The 22,082-nt window shown below is 41.6% G+C and overlaps 1 protein-coding gene across 2 annotated transcripts; it reads left to right on the forward strand.

The window, feature by feature from the left end:
• Positions 1–2,303: 2,303 nt before the first annotated feature.
• On the forward strand, positions 2,304–11,275 carry COMMD6 (COMM domain containing 6). Of its 2 annotated transcripts, none has more exons than XM_004577421.3 (3): positions 2,304–2,369; positions 7,466–7,618; positions 11,100–11,275. In XM_004577421.3, the coding sequence occupies exons 1-3, from the start codon at positions 2,328–2,330 to the stop codon at positions 11,148–11,150; spliced, it is 246 nt and encodes an 81-aa protein (XP_004577478.2). In that variant the 5' UTR covers positions 2,304–2,327; the 3' UTR covers positions 11,151–11,275. The 2 variants fall into 2 exon arrangements, with proteins under 2 accessions (XP_004577478.2, XP_058526665.1); XM_058670682.1 differs by lacking the exon at positions 2,304–2,369 and adding an exon at positions 2,441–2,471.
• The last annotated feature ends 10,807 nt before the right edge of the window (positions 11,276–22,082 follow it).

A 22,082-nucleotide genomic window follows, 5' to 3' on the forward strand; every position in this document is an offset into this window, starting at 1 on the left:
CTGAATTCAGCCTTGGCTGTTGTGACCATCTGGGGAGGGAACCAGCATCAGAAGATCTCTCTCTGCCTTTCAAATAAACAAATATATATATATATATATATATACACACATATATATATATTTTAAAGATTTTATTCATTTTATTACAGCCAGATATACACAGAGAAGAAGAGACAGAGAGGAAGATCTTCCATCCGATGTTTCACTCCCCAAGTGAGCCGCAACGGGCTGGTACGCGCCGATCCGATGCCGGGAACCTGGAACCTCTTCCGGGTCTCCCACGTGGGTGCAGTGTCCCAAAGGTTTGGGCCATCCTTGACTGCTTTCCCAGGCCACAAGCAAGGAGCTGGATGGGAAGTGGAGCTGCTGGGATTAGAACCAGCGCCCATATGGGATCCCGGGGCTTTCAAGGCGAGGACTTTAGCCGCTAGGCCACGCCGCCGGGCCCACAAATATATATTTTAATGAACTAGTGAGAAAGTGGTTTTTGTTTTATTTGTTTTAATGAAGGTTTTTTAATATTTATTTACTTTTATTAGAAAGGCAGATATACAGAGAGGAGGAGAAACAGAGAGGAAGATCTTCCTTCTGATGGTTCACTCCCCAAGTGACCGCAACGGCTGGAGCTGAGCCAATCCGAAGCCAGGAGCCAGGAGCTCTTCCGGGTCTCCCACTCCATGGGTGCAGGGTCCCAAGGCTTTGGGCCATCCTCGACTGCTTTCTCAGGCCACAAGCAGGGAGCTGGATGGGAAACAGGGCCGCTGGGATTAGAACCCACGCCCATATGGGATCCTGGCGCATGCAAAGGGAGGACTTTAACCACTAGGCCACAGTGCCAGGCCCTAATGAAGGTCTTTAAGATGAACCATTTGACCTACATGCTGCTGAAATGGCAGGGGCACCAGAAGAAGCACCCCACCCTCAGAGACAGCCTGACCTCCACTGGCACTCACTCTCCCAGTGTGAGATGATGGACCTTAGGAAAAGGTCACTTTTAAAAGAGAGCCTTAAAGGACTGCATGAAAATCAGACACAGCAAGCATCCACTTTCCGCAATCATTTGTCTTTCCCTCTTTGCTCATATACCCCATTCCACTCATCCAAGGGCAGTGCTCCCCAGCTGATTAAAGTGTTTGCCCAGGTTCCATATTCAGAGTCAGCCTGCTTTCTGGCTGCTCCACGTGGTAGTTTCAGTGCAATTCACCAACAGTCCTGTGGGAGGTGTTCTGGTAAGTAGTTTTAAAGATTCTCCTCTTTAAATGATGTAAGCAGAAACAGCTCCTTCTCTGAAGTCGCTTCGCAACTATGACTATGTAGGTTGAAAGAGGGAGGTTACCGTGACTTTTAGTATTATTATTATGCCTGATCTAATGATTTGATCCCTAAAACACACAGAAGTTGTTCAGGAGTCAGAGATAGGGCGCAAGAAGGTGCAGGAGAGGGGAATTATTTAGTGGACATTAGCGGGAGCTCAAGTGTGCCAAGGACCTGACTTGTCACTGCTGGCGTTTGCCGAGTCTACTCTCCAAGAAATTTAAAAGCTTCGAGGAAACAGGAGCTGCCCAGACCTGAAGGAGCCTCAAAGCCGATTTCGCCCGGAGAGCTTCCACTGCGGACTGTAGTCCTGTGTCATTTTACCCGTGCGGTTCTAGATCAGAGACTGGAGAGATGCAATCCCTCAGACACAACAAAAAGTTGGCAGGGAGGAAAAAAAAATCCCTCTGCAGAGTTGGGAAGATCGGATAAAAAAAAAAAAAAATAGAAGGTACTTTGCTATAGTCAAGGGCTGGATGAGAGACACACCAGGTCCCTACAAACACGGGCCAGTCAAGTAAATCCAAGAGACGAAGCCTCATCGCCTAGCTGCAGTCCGTACAGGCATCTCTCGCATAAGTGAAAAACAAACAAACAAACAAAAAAAAACCACGGGAACACCCGGGATCCCCGAGTGGGAATCACAGTGTCCGGACCTGCCACTCCTGCAGGCTCACCACACTGCGCACGCTCAGAGGCCACGCTGCGGGCCCTCCGACTGGACGAGCCCAACTCTGCAGTCTGTCCTGGGGGAGGCTACATGTCTGTTAAATGGTCCTCCCCTTCGGAAGGCATCTTCCAAATCTTTGGCTTTTTTAGCACTGGAATTAACCATTTTGTTTCTCATTATCTCCTTTTACCTTTGTAAATGAGATGAAAGATGAGCTAAACCTAGACTTCTATTCTACTCCCCCCCACGTCCACGGCGTGCGCCGGTCCATAGGATTCAGGAAGAGGAAGCGGAAGTGTTGCAGGTGGGGGGCGTGTCCGCGGCGCGAGTCCTGGGTCCGGCCATGGAGGGGACCAGCGAACCGGTGCTGGATGCTAGTTCCAGAGTAAGTCCGGGCCCGGAAGGGGAGAGGGCAGCGGGGCTCGGGAGCGAGAACGATCTTTTTCTAAGTTTTTTTTTTTTCTTTCCGTTCCAGGTCACCAACCAGGTGAGTGGCTGTCTCGCCTCCCGCCAGCGGCTGGGGATGCTGCCCTTCGCTTGCTCCCTGCTCTTTGCCCATTCCGTTTTCCGAGAACCAAGGACCTTCAGTCCTTTGCTGCGTTGCTCTTACCGCTTTACACCTGCCGTGGTGCCACCTGCGGCCGCTGTCATTTACACTCCGCGACCTACTCCAGCCCCAGACCAGGCATGGTTATCCCGGGATGGGACCACCTTGGCGCCAAGTTCAAAGCTCAGCATTTTAGACTGTTACAGCTGTGGAAGAGAGTATCAAAATGTACTAACAGCGCACTGCACACATTTTTTTTTTTAGTCTTTAAGAAAATCGATTTACATCAGAGTATGTGTTTTTAAATACTAAGAGTAAGAATTTGACGTTTTCAAGAGTATCAGTCTTGTTGCTTTGCTAACAGTGTGCCTGCAGTGTTGCACCCTTTTTTTGGACAAATAACTCACAACACACTTCCCAGTAGTTTCCTAAAACTAGGTTATTTTAGGTCAGGAGATACTCAGCTCAGTATAGAATGTAGGAAAGGCCTGAGATAAGAAATCTTGATCATTTAAGGGTTGAAAGAAGTCCCTTGTCTACACTCTCATTTGTCTCCTGCTGATCTTGCTGTTGCTTTTGAGGGTTGCTGGGAGGTAGCAGAACTCTGGGAGACAGTAAGAACCTTTGCTATCTAATGTGTTGTTGATGGAGTAAGTGTATTTTTAAAATTGACCTGAGAGACAGTGAGCATCCATTTGCTGAATGGCTTCTGCTATGCCTGTATTTTCAGGCATGGCCAGGAAAGGACCAAAGCAGAAGAGGGGACCAACTCCAGGATTTGCATTTGGGTGACAGGATCCCAATTGCTTGCCCCCAGGGTCTGCATTCACAGGGAGCTGGAATCCACAGCCAGAGCCAGGAGTTGAAGTCCTGTACTTCCCTGTGGCATGCAGGAATCCTCCCTGCTAGCCTGGGGGCTCACTTTCGATTAGTGCTTTTTGGATGATTTTCTCCATTAACTTACACTTGCTCATGTGTTAGAATAACATATACTAAAACCAAATTATATTGTGATGCAGCAGATGACCTGCAGTGCTATGCTGGCGTGCTGTGTGAGTGCTGGTTAGAGTCTCAGCTAATTCCATTTCCATTCCAGCTCCCTGCTAATCAGTTGGGGAGTGAAGAGGAAGATGACCCAAGTTCTTATACCCTTGAGGTATGTGGGAGACCCAACCAGAGTTCCTGGCTCTTGATTTCAGCCTGGCCTAGCCCTGACAGGTGCAGTCATTTGGGAAACGAACTAGCAGATGAAGCATTCTCTCTCTGTGTATCTGCCTGTAGTTCTGCCTTTCAAGTAAATTTTAACAATTTATAAGATCTTTCAAATTGATTTTTTCTTTTTGAGGACTTAAAACAATCCAGTATCTACTAGTTAGAAGTCTGAAGTCCAAATAAAAATGTTTTTATTTACTTACTTATTTTATTTGGAACAATTACAGAGACAAAGAGACAGAGAACTCATCCATCCGCTGGTTCACTCCCTCAAATGACCACTACGGCTGGAGCTGAGCTGACCAGGAGTCAGAAACTTCTGAGTGTCTCTTGTGGGTTCAGGGATCCAAGGACTTGAACCATCTTTCGCTGCTTTCCCAGGCCATAAGCTAGGAGCTGAGTTGGAAGTGGAGCAGCCAGGACACGAACCAACACCCATATTGAATGCAGACAGCACAAGTGGAAGATTATGATGCTGGCCTCTGAATCCAGCCGTCTTACAGGGCTTTTGATAGTGCTGTTTCTTTGTCTTTTCCTGTTCCTAGAGGCTGTCTGAATTCTTGGATTGGGACCACTTCACCTGTATTCAAAGGCTTAACATTTCAGTCCCTGTTTCTCTAGTCACATTGCCTTCTCTGATGTTCCTACCTCCCAGTTATAACATCCCTTGTGATTACATTGGACCCACCTGCATCATCCAGTAGACACTTTCAATCTGTATATCCTTGCTTTTGTCACACCTGCAAAGTTGATTTTGTCACAAAGTTGATTATGTCCTAATTCTCACAGATGTTGAGAATTAGGACATACACTTTTTGCAGAACCCTTATTTAGCTTATTACACATCCCTTACTTGCAGTAATTCAGATGTTGTATAGTTGTTTACAGTGTAATCTAATACAGTCACTATGGAAAAACAGCATGGAGATTTCTCAGAGGTCTTAAAATAGATGTCCCATGTAATGCAGCCATCCCACTCCTGGGAATTTATCCAAAGGAAATGAGATAGTATATGAGAGAGTTATCAGTGCCTCTGTGTGTATAGCAGCTCAACCCACGATAGCTAAAATATGGAATCAACTCAGATGTCCATCAACTAATTACTAAATTAAGAAATTGGGGTGTACATACACAATAGTATACTAATAAACTGTAAAGAAAGTTTGAAAGCCTATGTTTTACAGTGAAAGTGATTGGGAATTATGCTTGGTGAAGTAAGTAAGTCTCAAAAAGAAATACTTTGCCTTTCCTGATATGTGGTAATATACAAAATACACACAAAAAAAGTAATGTATATGGGTGAAATTGACATTTTAAGATTTGACTATTATTTATAACCCTAGTCTATACTTTCGTGGAACAGTGTACTTGTGTTCTTACTACTTGTTGAATTTTTTATTTACTGGAGGGGTAAGTTTGTGAATATGAAATAAATAGAAAGTATAGCATTGTGAAAATTAAGGATGGAAGGAGGATGGATGGTAAGAGGGGATGCTCTAAAAAGTTATATATGAAATGAATGAAATTTATTCCCTTTATATAGCTAAAAAAGTTTTAAAGACTTATTTATTTAAATAATCAAGAGGGAAGAAGAGGTCTTGCATATATTGTTTTACTCCCCAGATGCCCAGGACTGGGCCAGGCCAAATCCAGGAACTGGGAAGTCTATTCCATTTGGAACTCCCATGTGGGTATCAGGAGCCCAAGTACTTGCTTCATCATCTGCTGCCTTCCCTATGCATTAACAGGAAGCTGAATCATAAGCTAGATGGCTGTGGTTTAAACTGGCATTCCAGTATGGGTTGGAGATACCCCAAGCATTAGTGTGATGTGCTGTATGATGTCTTGCCTAAACTTAATTCTGTTTTCCATCAACTTTTTGAAGTACCCTTATGTATACAATAGTTTTAATATATAATTTTAAAGTGAACACTGTGTAACCAGTCAAAAGTCAAGAAATGGAGCATTATCAGTACCCCTAGAAATCTACCACCACATATTACAGCCACCTCACCTTCCACCCATGAGGTATGATTATCTTTTTGTGGCAGTTATATTCTTCTCTATATAGTCACCTGTTCCTCAAGTTTAACTAAATAGGTAGGATATGTGCCAGCATCGATCCTTATTCTTTCATTAATTTTGTGAAAGAAGGGGGTGCTAAGTGGCCTGCCACCATCTGCTCGCCAGGGTCCTTAGACCAGGTCTTTTGCAGACCAGGCAGGTCTGCAGCTGTAGGACTCTCCAGGTCAGGCTGCTGTGCCTGCTGGTGTGTTCAAGCACCAGAGCTGGGCAAAGGTGGGGTGTGGGGCCTAGAGGGCAAGCACCATGACCCTCCCCAGGCCAGGCCATTGCACCCGAGGATACATGTGAGAGCTGGGACTGGGTGTGGGCCAAGTATACCAGAGCCACAGGCCAGAATGCTGTACCTGTTGGTGTGTGCAGGAACTAGGCCGGGTATGGACAGGACAGGGGAGGCAAGAGGACCTTCCCAGGCCAGGCTGCTGCACCTGCTGGTTTGTGTGAGAGTTTTGGCTGGGCACAGGTCCTAAAGAGCCATGGCACAGGTCTCTCTGATCCAGACCACAACATTTGATGTGAGGGAAGACCTACCAATGGCTTTTGATGTAGGCAAAAAGGCTATTCTTTTATATCACGTTCCCCTGAGACACATCAGGATTCCTGATTTTAGGGACCAGAACCCATGGGTGTATGGTTTGGCCCCAGGGTACACATTGCATGATTAGACCACCTATATTGCTAACTCCTGTGCAAAGAAGCCAACGGTATCTCAGTGTTACAATTAAGATGCCAAAGACATAGCTATTTACACTGAATGGAGATTTTCTAGCTTGTGAGAGGGATCCATTAGATGAGATAGAAAGAGTTCTAAGCCCATGGTAGGCAGGCTCTACATCCCTAAGCAATGGGAAGTAGCTACAGAAGATGTATTGACTCTGCTCTCTTCAGCAATCCTTGGATTCAGAGTTGGAAATCTCAACAAACAAACAAGAAAATATCTGAGGGGGGGAATGAAATGGGATACGTAGGTAACTAACTTAGGGTCCTGAGCTGGAAGCCACACTCCCTCTGCTCTTTTTAATCAGTCACTTCCCCCAGGACACACTTCCCCTCAGCTAGGAACATGGACAGGATCATGAAACCACTCCCTTCCCAGGATCATATCAAGACTGGTGATGCCCAGGGGCAATCTCTCTTCCCTCAAACAAAGAATATAAGGCAGAAACATTTCCCTTTCCATACCTCAACATGCCCCATGTGTATCCATGCTTACCTCACAATTTAAATAAATTTAACCACTTTAAAAAGATACCCCAAAGTATTTGGATTCCCCTTAAGTGCAGAAACAAAATTTAAGCCTGTTAAAGAAAACCTTGCTACCGTATCTTTTACTGCATTAGCCACTTGCTGGAGCTTTTTGTTTTTTTATTTTTCACTTTTTGCTTTTTTCCTTTTTGACTCTGATAGTATTATTTTGTTTTTATATACCTATTAGTTTACTTAGTGTTTACTTAGTTTACTTACTTATTCGTGTTACTTTATTTTCCGTTGATTATCATTCATCTGGCAATTTTTAAGTGAAAATATTTTCTTTTACTATGACCATTGAAAATGACGGTTAAGTGTGGAGCAGTGAAATTGAGAACGTGTCTGCATTCAATGCTATTACTAATGAATTATTTTGTACTGTTTTATGACAGCTTATAGATTTCCAGTGGAAACTTGGTATGGCTGTGAGCTCGGACAGCTGCAGGTCTCTTAAATATCCTTATGTTGCAGTGATGCTGAAAGTAATGGATCCTGCAGGCCAAGTAAAGAGCAAATCGTTTGAAATGACAATTCCACAGTTTCAGGTTCGTGGCTTAACTCACCCCATTTTGGTTTTTTTTTTTCTTAGTTGCTGCTAAAAAGATATACAGAATATTTCTTAGGGAAAATCCTTATAGTTTATACTTGCAAGTTCATGTACTTTTTATTTATGAATACACACAAAGATGTAAATTTTTTTTCCTTGGGAATGTAATAAATTTCACTGTCATGTGTTGAATTTGTCCTCTCTGCCATTTGGTTACTTTAGTTTTGTCTTCTCAAGCAGCATATTTATTTGCTTTTAACTGTTGTATATTTATTTATTTAGATTTAGTATGTAGTAATGTTGAGCTAAATGAGCCTTTTTTTTTTTAAATAAATGCACCTTTTCTTTGAATAGTATTGATTGAATTTTCTGACCAGTGTTACAAGAAAAATGTAAGAGCAACTGTATTTGTTGACTGGTTTTATCAACTAGATTTAAGTAACTGAAATATATAATACATACACATACATATGGCTATGTATATATTTATACTTAGTTATTCAGATTATAAATCTGCCCTTTTTTCTGTAGCCAAGGAATATACAAAATGTTTCATTTTCAGAGTATACACCTGGAAGTCTTTTGTATTTGACAAAGACAGATCTCTGTCTCTCCTCTCTGTAAATCTAACTGTTAAATACGAATAAATAAAGCTTTAAATATATTTTTGTTTATATTATAAAAAAGAGAGAGCACTCCATCCCACCCCATGGTTCACTCCCCAGATGCCAACAGTGGCCGTGGCTACCCAGGGCTGGGCTAAGCTGGTACTTAATCCTGCTCTCCCACAGGGGTGGCAGGAGCCTGGTCACCTGGCTGTCCCCTTCTGCCTCGTAGGTGCGCTACCAACAGTAAGCTGGAGTAAGGAGCCAGAGCCAGGCGCTGAAGTTAGTACTCTTGGTACTAGACAAGACATTTCAGTTGGCATTCTAACCGGAAGGAAGTGCCTACCCCTATACACTGTTATCTCTTTTTTTTTATGTGTATGTGGGAAAGAAATTTAAAATGTATTCCTGTAGAAAATTTCAAGTATACAGTACTCTTTTTATTAAGATTTTTTAAGGATTTATTTTATTTGGAAAGGCAGAGTTACAGAGAGAAGGAGAGGCAGAGGGACAGACCTTACATCCACTGTTTCCCTCCCAAAATGGCCACAACAGCCAAAGCTGAGCTGGTCAGAAGCCAGGAACTTCTGGATCTCCAAGGATTTGAGCTGTGCTCCACTGCCTTCCCAAATGCTAAGCAGGGAGCTGTATAGGAAGTGGAGCAGACAGAACATGAACTGACACTCGTATGGGATGTTGGAGGCACTGGCTGTGGCTTAGCTTACTATACCATGTGCCAGCCCCTAAAGATGTTATTTGTAGTGTAAAAGGCAGAGTTACGGAGAGAGGTCGATCTTCCATCTGTTTCTTCACTCTCCAGATGGCTGCCTGAAGCTCCATCCATGTTTTCTAAATTGATGCATGGGCCTAGGCAACTGGGCCATCTTCTAACGCTTTCTCAGGAGCCTTATGAAGGAGCTGGATCAGAAACAGAGCAGGTGGTGGCTAAAGCTATTGTGCCACAATAGTGGCACCAAGTGTTCACTATGATTAACTAAAGTCACTATATATATATATATATATATATATATATATATATATATATATATTAGATGGCAGATTTTTAAAAAATAATAATAAAATTGTCTGAGCTGGATTATGCTGAAGCCAGGAGCCAAGAGTTTCATGCAGATCTCCTATGTGGGTGGCAGAAATATAAGTGCTTGGTCCAGCATCTGCTGCCTCCCAGATGTATTACCAGTTAGAGCAGAATCCTGGAGTAGCCTGGACTCAAAGCAGGCACTTCGATATTAGTGCCTGGTATAGCAAGACACACTCAGTGTAGGATGCTAGTGTAGCTAGAGGTAACTTAATCCACTATACCTCAAAGGTTGCCCAAGTTCATTTTACTGCTGGAAATTTTTGTTATGATCGGTGATATTCATCCATTTTTCCCAAACCTAAGTCCCTGAAAATTTGCGTTCTAGTATCTGCTGTTATGAGTTAAACTTTTTAGTTTCCACATACAAGTGACTTTTTTCACCATGCATAATGTGGTCCATAATCTTTCATATTGTGTCAAACAGGAGAATTTCCTTTTTTTTTCTAGGAATGATATTCTGCTGTGTATGTATTATTACCGGAAAAACTTGGTGGTTTCTTTCCCCAGATTAATATAAAAATTAAAAGCCAGGAATCAGTTTTAGATAGAGAAATTTTATTTTTGAAGTGAACCAACAAATGGGAAAAGAAGGAGAGAGAGGAAATCACCTCCCGGGAGAGATCCAGGAGAGGGAGAGACCAAAGATTTTCACAAGGGTCTTGGGATTTTAAACATTCCCTAACCCTTCCTTGTCTGGGCTGGAACCTGTGGGGAAGATGTTCCCCATTGGTGGTTTCTCAACCAGTTAGGAAATGGCTGGACAATTCCTGTGTCACCCACTCGATGATGTGACCAATATTTTGGCATGCTTGGAGACATGTGTATATGTGTATGTATATATACACATATGTTCCGTATATATAAAAATGATTTTCCCTATTGAGGAACTTAAATATAGTTTTTGTATGGCTTGGACCCAACCAGTGAGCCACTTGTTGTTCTTACTACATAATTGAGAGCTATGGGACATTCTTTGATTTTTTTTTTTTTAATTTATATCTGTGTTAGCTCTGATTTTGACCAATAAAATATATTTTTAAAGAAATAATTATACCTGGCTTTATCTTGTAACAAATTTACATATGTATTAGATAAAATATAATCGTTGTTTGAATAAAAAAAATAGGACCAAGTTAGTATAGTACAAAAAAGCAAATCACTGGGGAGTATCTTGACTGCTGAATTAGCTTTTAAGTTAACTTCTAGCTTTGTGATAGAGGAAAGAACTACGGTTTATCTTTCTCTTAGCTGAGATTTTTAAAAAGAAGATGGCATGTACGAGAAAGTCACCACAGTAGCTTCGTTTTTAAAAGACAGCAAAACAAATGAGTATAAGTAAGCCCTTGTCATTGTTGGGTTCCTCTTGCAGTGGTTGAATCCATTATCTTAAGCAGTACAGCCTTCCCACCCTGAAATGCAGGCTTTCTCTATTCTTACAATGATTTGGAGCCAAGAACACAGAAAGACTTGTTTTGATCTTCAGTGTCTAAGACAGTGTTACGTGTTTAATGAGTCTTTCTCGTATGAACTTGAAAATAACTTTATCTGTGCTTTTAGGAAAGCTTTCTCATGGGCTTCTTATTCAAGTCTATAATAGTATTCTTGCTTGGCTGCCAAGTTGCACCTGTTTGTTCCTTAAAGCATGTTTCTATAGTTAGAATATAGCATCAAAATGTAAAACTTAATATGTTACATAGCCTCTGATAGGTATGATTTGGTAAGCCACTTAAATATCTTTCAAAAATAAACATTATTTTCTCCTTTCTCTCCAGAATTTCTACAGACAGTTCAAGGAAATTGCTGCGGTTATTGAAACTGTGTGATGATTATCTCATTGATAAATGAGCACCATCCTTTGAAAATCAGACTTCACTTTCTGCAACAGAACTGCATAAGGTTCAAATCACATTTGTTGAATAAATATTGCACTTCTGTTTTTCTATTTTTTTTAATAATGAGAAGATACAAGTTATTTATTTAGTAGTGGTCGGTGTACAACCTTATACTAAAAGTGACACATTGAACAGGTAGAAGTAATTCTGTCAGCTGTCCTGATAGGACTCAAGTACAATTGAACTCAGTGAAAAGAGACAGCCACAGAAGGGGAAAGGAGCGGGGCCCAACTACAGGCGACACCAGCTGCCAGTTTCCACGTGTCCCCGTGGAGTCACAGAGGACATGCTTCATTCTTCAACAAGTTGTGACACAGTGTGTGAAATGTTCCAACCACAGGCATTAGAAGGGAATTGGATCGTAAGTGAAGCAGCTGAAATTCACTCATATGGGATGCAGGCACCATAGGGAGAGAATTAACCAATTATGCCATCCTGCTGGTCCTGAACCTTGCCTTTCAAATAAATAAGCAAAATTTTAAAAATGATAAGTAGTCATGCCTGAAATGTTAACTTCTTTGTATAAGGACAACCAGAATAAAAATTCTGGAGGTATCCTGCTATGTAGCTTTTTTATATATTACTGCAAAAACTAACTACTCTTGGATTATTTCATTAATATTAATCTATCGTGAATTATATTGAGTGGAGAATGCTAGCATAAATTTTGCCTGTATATCCTGTACCTTCTACTAAACATTCTACTATGTTTATTAAGAACTTTAGAATTTAAAATTTAAAAGATTTCAGACTTGAATATTTGTCATGTGTGTCATCAGTTAAATGAAAACTTTATTTCATGTGACATTTTCATATGAGTGTGTTGATTTTAGTACCGTGTAAATTTGATAAGGGAGCTATTCAGCTGTTGATTTAACCACTGCTCCACAGCACACAGAAATACTAAGTATAATAGATTGCATATTTTAATGAACTTGCTCTTGATTTATGTTCCTGTGAATTACAGGTGTCCCAGGAGAAAAAGGTTATTAATCCTTTGACTGTTACTATTTTAGCACAGGAGGAACATTTGTTAAGGAAAAGCACTTACATGTCTTACTGTATTTCATATTCCTGCACCAAGGAGAAGAGCAAAGGAGTGTTCCATGTGCCATTAAAAAATCATTTTTATCAAGAAAAGAATAGCAAGAGGTAGGGAAATCTCAGATTCTGTTTTAGTATTTGTGCTGCCAAAGCGAGCACAGATCTCAGATTCTAAGCCATAAGAAGGCAAGCAATAGGTTTGAGGAGTTCAGGCAGAAATTATCATTCTGATCCACAGGGTCAAGGCTAATAGTAACCCACATCCTAATCAGAGCTTTTGATTCATATACTAGGTTCTATTGTTAGACCTTTGTTTTGAGCAAAAGAAACAGCCACCCACAAGTATCCCTAAGACTAACCAAAGCTCGCTTTGTTGTCATCAAAATCCCCCCAAAACACAATATTTCTGACTAATCAAAGGAGGAGCTTTTACTAATGCGTGTCCTAGGAAGGATCAGGTGATGACTCCATGGTTGGGTCTCTGCTATTCTCATGCATGACCTGGACAGAATTTGAGGTTCCAGGCTTTAGCCTAGACCATCTCTGGCTGCTGCTGGCATTTTGTGAGTGAACCAGAGAATGGAAGATCTCTGTTCTCTCTGTCTTGCTACCTTTCAAAGAAATTAAAGTAGCAATTTTAAACATTGAAAATACAGTGGAACTAATACAAACATGGTCACACTAAAACATCAAATAGAACATGTATTTATACAAATATGATAGAAATATATTATTCTGTAACAAATCACTTGCAGTGGAACTAATTTAACAAAGTATCATTTAAAGTAACACATGTGCAATATGTGCAAATATTTTACATAATTACAGTGACAATTCACATTGCTAGGTTATGATCCTCCACTTTCAATTCTTTGGGCCATCCTCTACTGCCTTCCCAGGCCACAAGCAGGGAGCTGGATGGGAAGTGGAGCAGCTGGGGCATGAATCAGTGCCTATACTGGATCCTGGGCATGTAAGACAAAGATTCAACCACTGAGCCATTGCACTGGGCCCTAAGGTGATACTCCTTCTCTGTTTGTCTCTGGTCACCCCTTGGTGGAGGAAAAAAAGAAATGTGTTTCCCTTCATGTGGTTAGACAGATACCCTGCCTCCTGCTAGCTCATCAGTCTGGACTTGATGTTGGGGATCCATAGGGTCCTTGCTTAGGCAGTATCACCAGAGGCTTAGGCTGCTGTGTGTTTCTCTCATCTTGCTCCAGGAAGCTGGTGTCCCTTAAAGCCACTAGCTGCAGGAGTCACTGGTGTTATTCTACTCGTCTGAGCGTGATGCTACCATCCCTGCTGCAGCACTCATCTCTTCATTCTGTAGTTTCCAACACACACTTCTGTCTCCTGACAGTGCCGTTCCTCCCCTTTTCTCTGTTATGTTCCCAGGTCAGAATCAGCACATCTCTTCCCTAGTCAGCCAACTCAGATCTAGGTGATTGACTTTATAGATTCTGGGATAGGTATTAATGTGGTTGTTAAGACACTACTTGGTATGACCTCATCCCATATTAAAATGCCCTGGCTTGAATCCAGCCTTTCTCTAGAATTCAGTTTTCTTCTAATGTGTGCTCGCCGAGGCTGTGGTGATACTCAAGTTGGGTCCTTGCCATCCATGTGGAGACTGACTTCACACTGGCCCTTGCTCAGTTGCTGTAGTCATTTGGGGTAGAAACCAGATGTTGGAGGATGCACAATCTCTCTGCTTCTCTGTCTCTCTCCACCTTTTAAATAAGTGAAAATGCAGTATGTGAAAGTGGAATAGGAGGCAGTTAGTTGGAAATGGCTCTCAATGATGAAAATTTAGGCTATTTAGCAACAAAACAAATAACAAATTGTTAGATTATAAGCCAAAGAATAAGATAAATACTCCTGAATTCACAGTGATATAAATAAGTAGAATAAATAAATAATTGATTGAGAAGGGATAAGACCTTCTTGTAGAAACTCTTCAGAGAATACAAATCACTCTTCTCCCTTCCAGAGGAACTGAATCCCAGTTTCCTGAGTGTGGGCTGGATATGCAGTGACTTGAGTATAGTAACCTGACAAACACCAAATGATTGATGTTAACATTACCAATGATGTCATGTTGATATTCCTTGTTGATAATTAAAAGAAACCAGGACACGTTGGTGAAATCATATGGTCATAATCTAGGGTAGAAATACATAAAGAACATTGCCAGACTGATTAGCAAAGAACAGATTCAAGTACCAAAAGTTGGGTCAATTCCCAGCATCCAGAACCTAAGAACCAGTGTATAACAAACAATTCAGTTTCAAAAGGCGTGGAGAGGGATGCAAAAGAAAACAAACCCCTCCAAAAAAAAAGATGTAGTGGAGAAATCAATAGTTAAACAAAAGTTAAGAGACATACCACCTATCATGATGCATTCATGGCAATTTGTTTGTTTTTTTTTTTTTTTTACAGATTTATTTATCTTTATTAGAAAGTCAGATTTATGAGTGAAGGAGAGACAGAAAGATCTTGCATCCACTGGCACACTTCCCAAGTGGCTGCAAAGGCCGAGCTGAGCCAATCAAAAGCCAGGAACCTGGAACTTCCTCCAGGTCTGCCATACATAGGTGCAGGATCCAAGGCTTTGGGACATCCTCTACTGCTTTTGCAGGCCACAAGCAGGGAGCTAGATGGGAAGTGGAATGGCTGGTACACAAACTGGCAAACATATGGGGTCCTAGTGCATACAAGGTAAATATTTAGCCACTAAGCTATGGGGCCAGGCCCATGGCAATTTCTGATTGAAGCATATTGTGAAAGACTGACCATCAGAGAAATGTAATAGTCACTGTAAATTTATAATACATTGTTATGTTTTGGTGTAACAAAAATGGTTTTTATAAATACTAGGGGAGGGCCCGGTGGCGTGGCCTAGCAGCTAAAGTCCTCGCCTTGAACGCCCCGGGATCCCATATGGGCGCCGGTTCTAATCCCGGCAGCTCCACTTCCCATCCAGCTCCCTGTTAGTGGCCTGGGAAAGCAGTCGAGGACGGCCCAATGCATTGGGACACTGCACCCACGTGGGAGACCTGGAAAGGGTTCCAGGTTCCCGGCTTCGGATCGGTGCACACCGGCCGTTGCGGCTCACTTGGGGAGTGAATCATCTGACGGAAGATCTTCCTGTCTCTCCTCTCTGTATATCTGACTTTGTAATAAAATAAAAATAAATCTTTAAAAAAAATAAAAAATAAATAAATACTAGGGGAGTTTTATAGCTGAAGTGTTATGAGTAGATTTGCATAAAAAACTTTGTACACAGGTGTAAGGGCATGGAGGTGTGGGTGAAAGATGAGACATTTATCACTAACTGTTAAGAGTTAGATAATGGACACATTGGATTCATTTTATTACTGTCTTTTTAAATTGGTGTGTGCATTTCCATAGTAAGTTTTTTCTTTAATTTGAGAATTTACTAGGGCTTACACAAACCAGAAAAGCACAAACATTTTTAATTGGTAAATATATTTGATCATCCTCCAAGATGGGAAATGAACATGCATCATAGAGCAATTTTAATCATGCAGCTGGACTACATTGTACATTTTGCCATCAGTCAAGTACACTTTGAGCCAGATGATGGGCTTTTTTATGCTTTGATTGGAAGTACATGAATTGGTAAACAGCTTGCTCCAAAATTATACTGGCAGTAGAAGATGCTTATTTGACTTTCACAAATTTCCAAAGAAATTTTATGCTCGAATCTTTTAGAAATACTAATTTGACTATAGTCTTGAAAGTGTTTTTAATTAAAAAAATAAATGTTGGGATGTGTTAAATGAATGTGGAACAATATACAGATATACAAAAAAGCCCTCTCAAATCATGATATACCTTTGAAGGCAGGATTTACAGAGAGGGAGAAGGAGAGACAGAGAGAAAGATCTTTGGTCCGCTGATTCACTCCCTAAAAGCTCTCAACAGCCAGAGCTGAGCCAATCCGAAGCCAGGAGCCAGGAGCTCCTTCCCAGCCTCCCATGCAGGTACAGGGTCCCAAGGCTTTGGGCCACCCTCCACTGCTTTCCCAGGTCACAAGCAGGGAGCTGGATGGGACGTGGAGCAACTGGGACACAAACTTGTGCTCATATTGGATCCCATCTCATGCAAGGAGCAGATCAGCCAATTGAGTCATTGTGCTGGGCCCTATATTTAAATATGTAGATATGTATATTTACACATACTTTTATGACACAATTCCATAGGCTCTGGGGTTTCTCTGTCCCCTTCCCCCATTGATTTCCCCCATATCTTTACAATATTATAGTCCTCATATACAGTCATAAGTCCATCATTCTGCTATTTAAGTATATTCTGACATTGTAGTCATATCTACATTTTTATGTGCTTAAGTCAACATACAGTTATTTTATTTATTCTGTTTGATTTTTCACACTGGGTATGAATTTTCTCAGATTTGAAAATTCTTCTATTATAAAAGTCACTATCTGTTTTATGACTATTTTATGACTTTCCCGACAGAAATTTCTCATTGGAGCCACCAGACTACGGTTATATTCTATTGGTTTGGGAGCAGAATCTTTCAGGTGAGAAGTCCTAACCAGTATCAGCCTCTTGGGATAGGGAAGGACATAACCCTTGTGTATAGTAGGGCGGGGTAAAGGGCAGGCTTCTACTGCCCTTTCAATCTCCCTAGAGATGACAGAGGCTCTGTGGGAGTAGCGACTAAGCCATGAAGCACGACTACCTTCTTGTTAGTTCAGAATGCTATAACAAAAAATGTCATTGATTAGGTGGCTTGTTTCTCACTATTCTGGAGCCTGGGAAGTTCAGGATCAAAGTGCTAATAGACCCTGTATCTGGTGAAAGTTGGTCTCCTTGCTTGTAGACAAAAGAAGGACTTTCTCTCATGTTCCTTATTAGATGGTTCTCATTCCATTAAGAGGGTTATACACCCTCACGATCCAGGTACCTTCAAAAGACTCCATCTTCAAATAGTATCCGTCACATGGGGCATTAGGGCTTCAAGAAGTGAATTTGTTGGGGAGGGAGGGCACAAGTATTCAGTCTATAGCATCCTACTTCTTACACTTTATTTTTTTTAGCTTGTTCCTTTGAAGATTTGTGATTTTCTTGATAACAGGGCAAGTATCTGGATAGTCAGGTCTCAGAATTGAGTTATAATAAATGTTGAGGGTGAATGACAAAAAACTGTTTAAGGACTTGAGCTGTTCTGTGCTGCATTCCCTGGCCATAAATAGGCAGCAGGATTGGAAGTGGAGTAGCTGGGACATGAACCAGTGCCCATATAGAATACCAGTGCTGCAGACAGAGAATTGGCCTGTGCTGCATCCGTCTCTTTATTTCCCTCAGATGGCCTCACATTTCATTTTACTAAGATTACAGAAGTCATCAGATGGAGCAGCACACATTGTGGCATAACAGATAAAGCTGTCACTTGGATGCCTACATCCCATATTAAGGTGCTTGGGATCAAGTCCCAAACTCTGCTGCCCATTCAGTTTCTTGATATGCACCTGGGAAAGCAGCAGGTGTTAATTCAAGTATTTGAGTCCCTACAACTCAAGTGTGAGACTCAGATGGAGTTCCTGGCTCCTGGCTTCATCTTGACCTACCTATGGCTGTTGTGAGAGTTTTAGGGGGAATGAATCATCAAATAGAAATCCTCTCTCTTATTTTGCATTTCAAATCAATAAAAATGAGCAAAAAACCATTAAAAATGAGATGCCATCAGATGGGATTGGGATTTTTATAAGTTCTTGACATCTACTTATCAAATTACCTGCATCCAAACTTAGTCCTCCTTTTTTGCCCTTTTGATGGAGAGGTATCCTGTATTTTGTCTGCTGGTTATTCTCACACAGGTTTCTGGATTTAATGCCTTCTCAAGAAAGGCATGCATTCATGTGTTTAGTTATACTCAAAGAGCATCTACCTTCTAACAGGTACCGTGCTCCACTGAGTGATAGATCCCCTTACGTTTTGTAGCTTCACCTTCTCTCCCACTGGTGGTTGCTTTGCGTTAACATTTTAAAAGGCTCAATGTGTACTTCCGGGAAAAAACCAACCAAAACAAGTTGAACAAGAAAAAACCAAAACACAAAAGGAAAAGCCAATGCTCTCCTTCCAGCATATTTCCATCTTCAGCAACTATTGTGTGATTTGATGTCACCAGCTCCTAAAGTAAGTGATATCCGTGTTATCTGCCTGACAGAAGTATGCTCGGCATTGTGCTGAGAAATGAAGTTGTTTGAATCACAAATGGAATCTCGTCTACAGGAAATAATTCCAAAAAACAAAATATGCTTGATGAATGCTGATCAGCAACTGTTTATTAGTTAGCTACCCAGTGGAGTGACAGAACAAAGTTATTCAGTTATAATTTATAACTTCATTAAACTATAGTCAGTATCTCAGTCATCACAATGGTGAATACATATTACAGCTTTGATAGAGTCAAGTCAGTTCTTAAGATGAAGATTATAATAGAAAAAAATCTTACATTTCACCTACCTTTAATATAGTATATAAATATATCATAAAAATATGAAAACCAAATTTTACATCAGTTATCTTAAGGTGACATTCCAAAGGTGATGATTTTTATAATGATGATGGTATTCCTTGGTAGTTAAAAGTAGAACATCACAGACAGCTTTTTGCCCATGTCAGGTAGGAAAAAAATTATGCACAGATTCAATATATAAAAATTGAACATATCCTTCTCATTACCTGATTGGTGATATTCTTTGCTCATTTATGGTATCTGATTGACAAATAAGTTTAAACCCTCTCATTCCCTCCCCTTTTTTTCTTTTAAGATTTATTTATTTTTGTTGGGAAGGCAGATCAGATTTACCGAGAGGAGAGACAGAAAGATCTTCCATCTGCTGGTTCATTCCCCAGATGGCTGTTACAGTGGGAGCTGAACCGATCAGCTGCAGGATCCAGGAGCTTCTTCCTGGTTTCCCTGACAGACTAGGCAGGCATTTTAGAAAAGAACTGTGATCCCAGTCTGCCTTAAAACTATACAATTTTTAAAAAAACTTACTTATTCTTATTTGAAGGGCAGATTTTTACAGAAAGAGAAGGAAAGACAGAGAGAGGTCTTCCATCCACTGGTTCGCTTTCCAGATGGCCTCAACAGCCAGAGATGAGCTGATATGAAGCTAGGAGCCAGGATCTGGTTCTCTCACATGAGTGCAGGGTCTCAAAGATTTGGTCCATCTTCCACTGTTTTTCCAGGCAGACAGCTGGATTGGAAGTGGAGCATCTGGAACATGAATTGGCGCCTGTATGGGAAGCTGGCACTACAAGGCTGAGGAATTAGCCTGCTGCACCACCACACTGGGGCCCAAACTGTACTTTTATGGATTCTGGATGTGGGCCTTCTTTCTCTTCCCTCTGGAATATTGCTAGGTTGGCGAGATTTCTGGGTATAGAATCTTTTCCAAAACTTCATAATATCCTCTCTACGAAGGGCAGATGAAATTCTTCTAAGCTGCTCCTAAAGAAAAGACTGAGAGCCACCCAAGCAGATTATTGATAAGATTTTTTCCCCCTGTCTCAGGTTTATTTGTACAAATAACACAGGAGGACAGCAGCCCAGGGGTCACACCAGTCTTTCTGTCCCTGCAGTGGTGGGCAGAGGCTGTCACTACTGAGCTTTGAGGGGCTGGGCACATTTGGGAGGAGGTTGAGCTGGAGCTGATGCTGTGGGTACAGCCTGCGTCAGGGCTTTGGGTTTGATCTGGGCCTTAGCCTTGACCTGAGCCTTAGACTTGCCCTTGATCTGAGGCTTGGTCTTGGCCTTTGCCTGGGCCAGTCTGACACCCTTGGCCATGTGGGCACGAGCATGCTTCCTGAGTTTGAGTGGGCTATATAGGTGAATCGATTGAGCTTACGGCTAACTCCCTTGGGGTTGGTGGGCTCCACTTCCTTGGATTCGATAATTGCTGTGATGACCTCAGCCTGGACGCTCATGGTTCTGGCTTTGTTGGCCTACATATTCTTCAGGCTCTCCTTGTTGTGTTTCTTGGCAAAACACATGCCCTCAGGAACTTGGGACCCGCCCCTTTAAGAGGTTCATATCTTTGTGATCAGGACTTCTTGATGTCATTTCTGTGCCACTTTCAGAACTGGTCGTGTGTGGTATAGTTCTTGGACTTGGCCATGTCTACACTGTAACCCACGACTGCTGAAGCTCCAGGGATCAGAGATGTGATAAGGTTTTGGATAAGCAAATGCTCATTTGCTTCCAAGGCTTGTTTCCTTTGTTTGATCATGCAGAAATTTTCATTTTTCTTCAGCCACCCCCTCCATGTGCTTATGTATCCATAATCTTATGGGGGTTACATGAATGAAAGTCTATCTTCTGTGTTTTCTTCAGAGCTGACATATGGGTGCAGAGCTGAGTATGAGTATTCACTTTGTCTTATGGTGTACAGAGGTGTTCATGATTGTCTTGCATAGTCCAGAGCACTGACATCAACAGGTTGGAAGCCTCGTCTCATGACCATCAGGAGATGGGTGACTTATCCTGTGCTAGAGACAAAATGGATAAGAGCATTAAAGACATATGGTCAGAAGGGAAGCAGCAAGGATATGGAAGCTATGGGGCCAAGAAGGGGCAATAGCCAGGGTTTCCACGACCAAGTGTTAGATCAAAAATTCCAGTCTTCTTCAACCTGCTCCTGAAGTTATCTGATCTTTCCCAAGAAATTGTGAACATGGTTTTTCATCTGAGCACCACACAGATGCCCCTTGGACAGCAGCAGTTACGTGTTTAAGTGCCTGCCCATCTCGAAGGATTTGGTTTAGCAACCCCAGTGCCAGGGCTGTCATCATGACAGCCTTTAACTGGGCAAAGGCTGTGTGTGAGCATGTGTTTTAAAGACTTATTTATTTATTTCAAGGAGTTACACAGAGGGAGAGACAGAAAGATCTTTCATCTGCTGGGTCTCTTCCCCAAAAACTACAATGGCCAGGGTTGAGCCAGGCTGAAGCCAGGAGCCAGGAGCTTCTTCTGGGTCTGGTACAGGGGCCCAAAGGCTTGAGCCATGGCCCACTGTTTTTAACAGGCCATTAGCAAGGATCTAGATCAGAAGTGAAGCAGCTGGGATTTGAACTGGCACCTGTATGGGATGTTGGCACAACAGTTGATGACTTCATGTGCTGTGCCACAGCACGGGGCCTAAGGCTGTGTTTTGCTTTTTCCCAAAGGAGAGGGACCTGCCAGGTGTTTGAGAGCCTGGTACGGAAAGGCCATTTCTTCATTTGAGAACCTTTTATTGAGGAAATAAAAAATAGCTTATTCCAGATAGGAAATGTTTACTTTTAATTTTTTAAATTCTGCTTGAAACTGGAGAACTATTTTTTAAGTTTATCTCGTAAGGTATCTGATCTTAAAGACAGTAGAAACCAATAACAATCAGTGCTTTTCTTGGAAATCTCTTTCCTCCAAACCAAATCCCATCAATTTATTGATGAACAATCTAAGTTACTGCATGGGACACTAATACCCCAAACGTGAGTAATCATTTATTTCAACCTCTACGGCAGTTTCCCCATCATTGTTCTTGTCTCTTGTAATAGCTTTCTTGCTGTTTTTCCAGCCTTTTCTACCAGCTTCCTTTCCATCTGTCACATGGTCCTGGCATCAATATTACATACTGTGGAGTTCTCTTAGGGCACCATCCTCATTCTGTATATTGCAGGGTACAGCCGTTACTTTCCAGTTGTGTGCATCCCTCACTAAGTGCTGTGAGGATGGCAAGAACATTCCTGTGCCTGTATCACAATATATTCAATAGATGT

Source organism: Ochotona princeps, chromosome 12 (genome assembly GCF_030435755.1).
Source record: "Ochotona princeps isolate mOchPri1 chromosome 12, mOchPri1.hap1, whole genome shotgun sequence".
Taxonomy (NCBI): Eukaryota; Metazoa; Chordata; class Mammalia; order Lagomorpha; family Ochotonidae; genus Ochotona; species Ochotona princeps.

What these genes read in the sequence shown, in the direction of transcription:
- COMMD6 (XM_004577421.3), top strand. Translation starts at nt 2,328, where the DNA reads ATGGAGGGGACCAGCGAACCGGTGCTGGATGCTAGTTCCAGA. An exon ending in TGCTGGATGCTAGTTCCAGA is followed by an intron (nt 2,370 to 7,465) that starts GTAAGTCCGGGC and finishes GTTTTATGACAG; the next exon opens with CTTATAGATTTCCAGTGGAA. An exon ending in TGACAATTCCACAGTTTCAG is followed by an intron (nt 7,619 to 11,099) that starts GTTCGTGGCTTA and finishes CTTTCTCTCCAG; the next exon opens with AATTTCTACAGACAGTTCAA.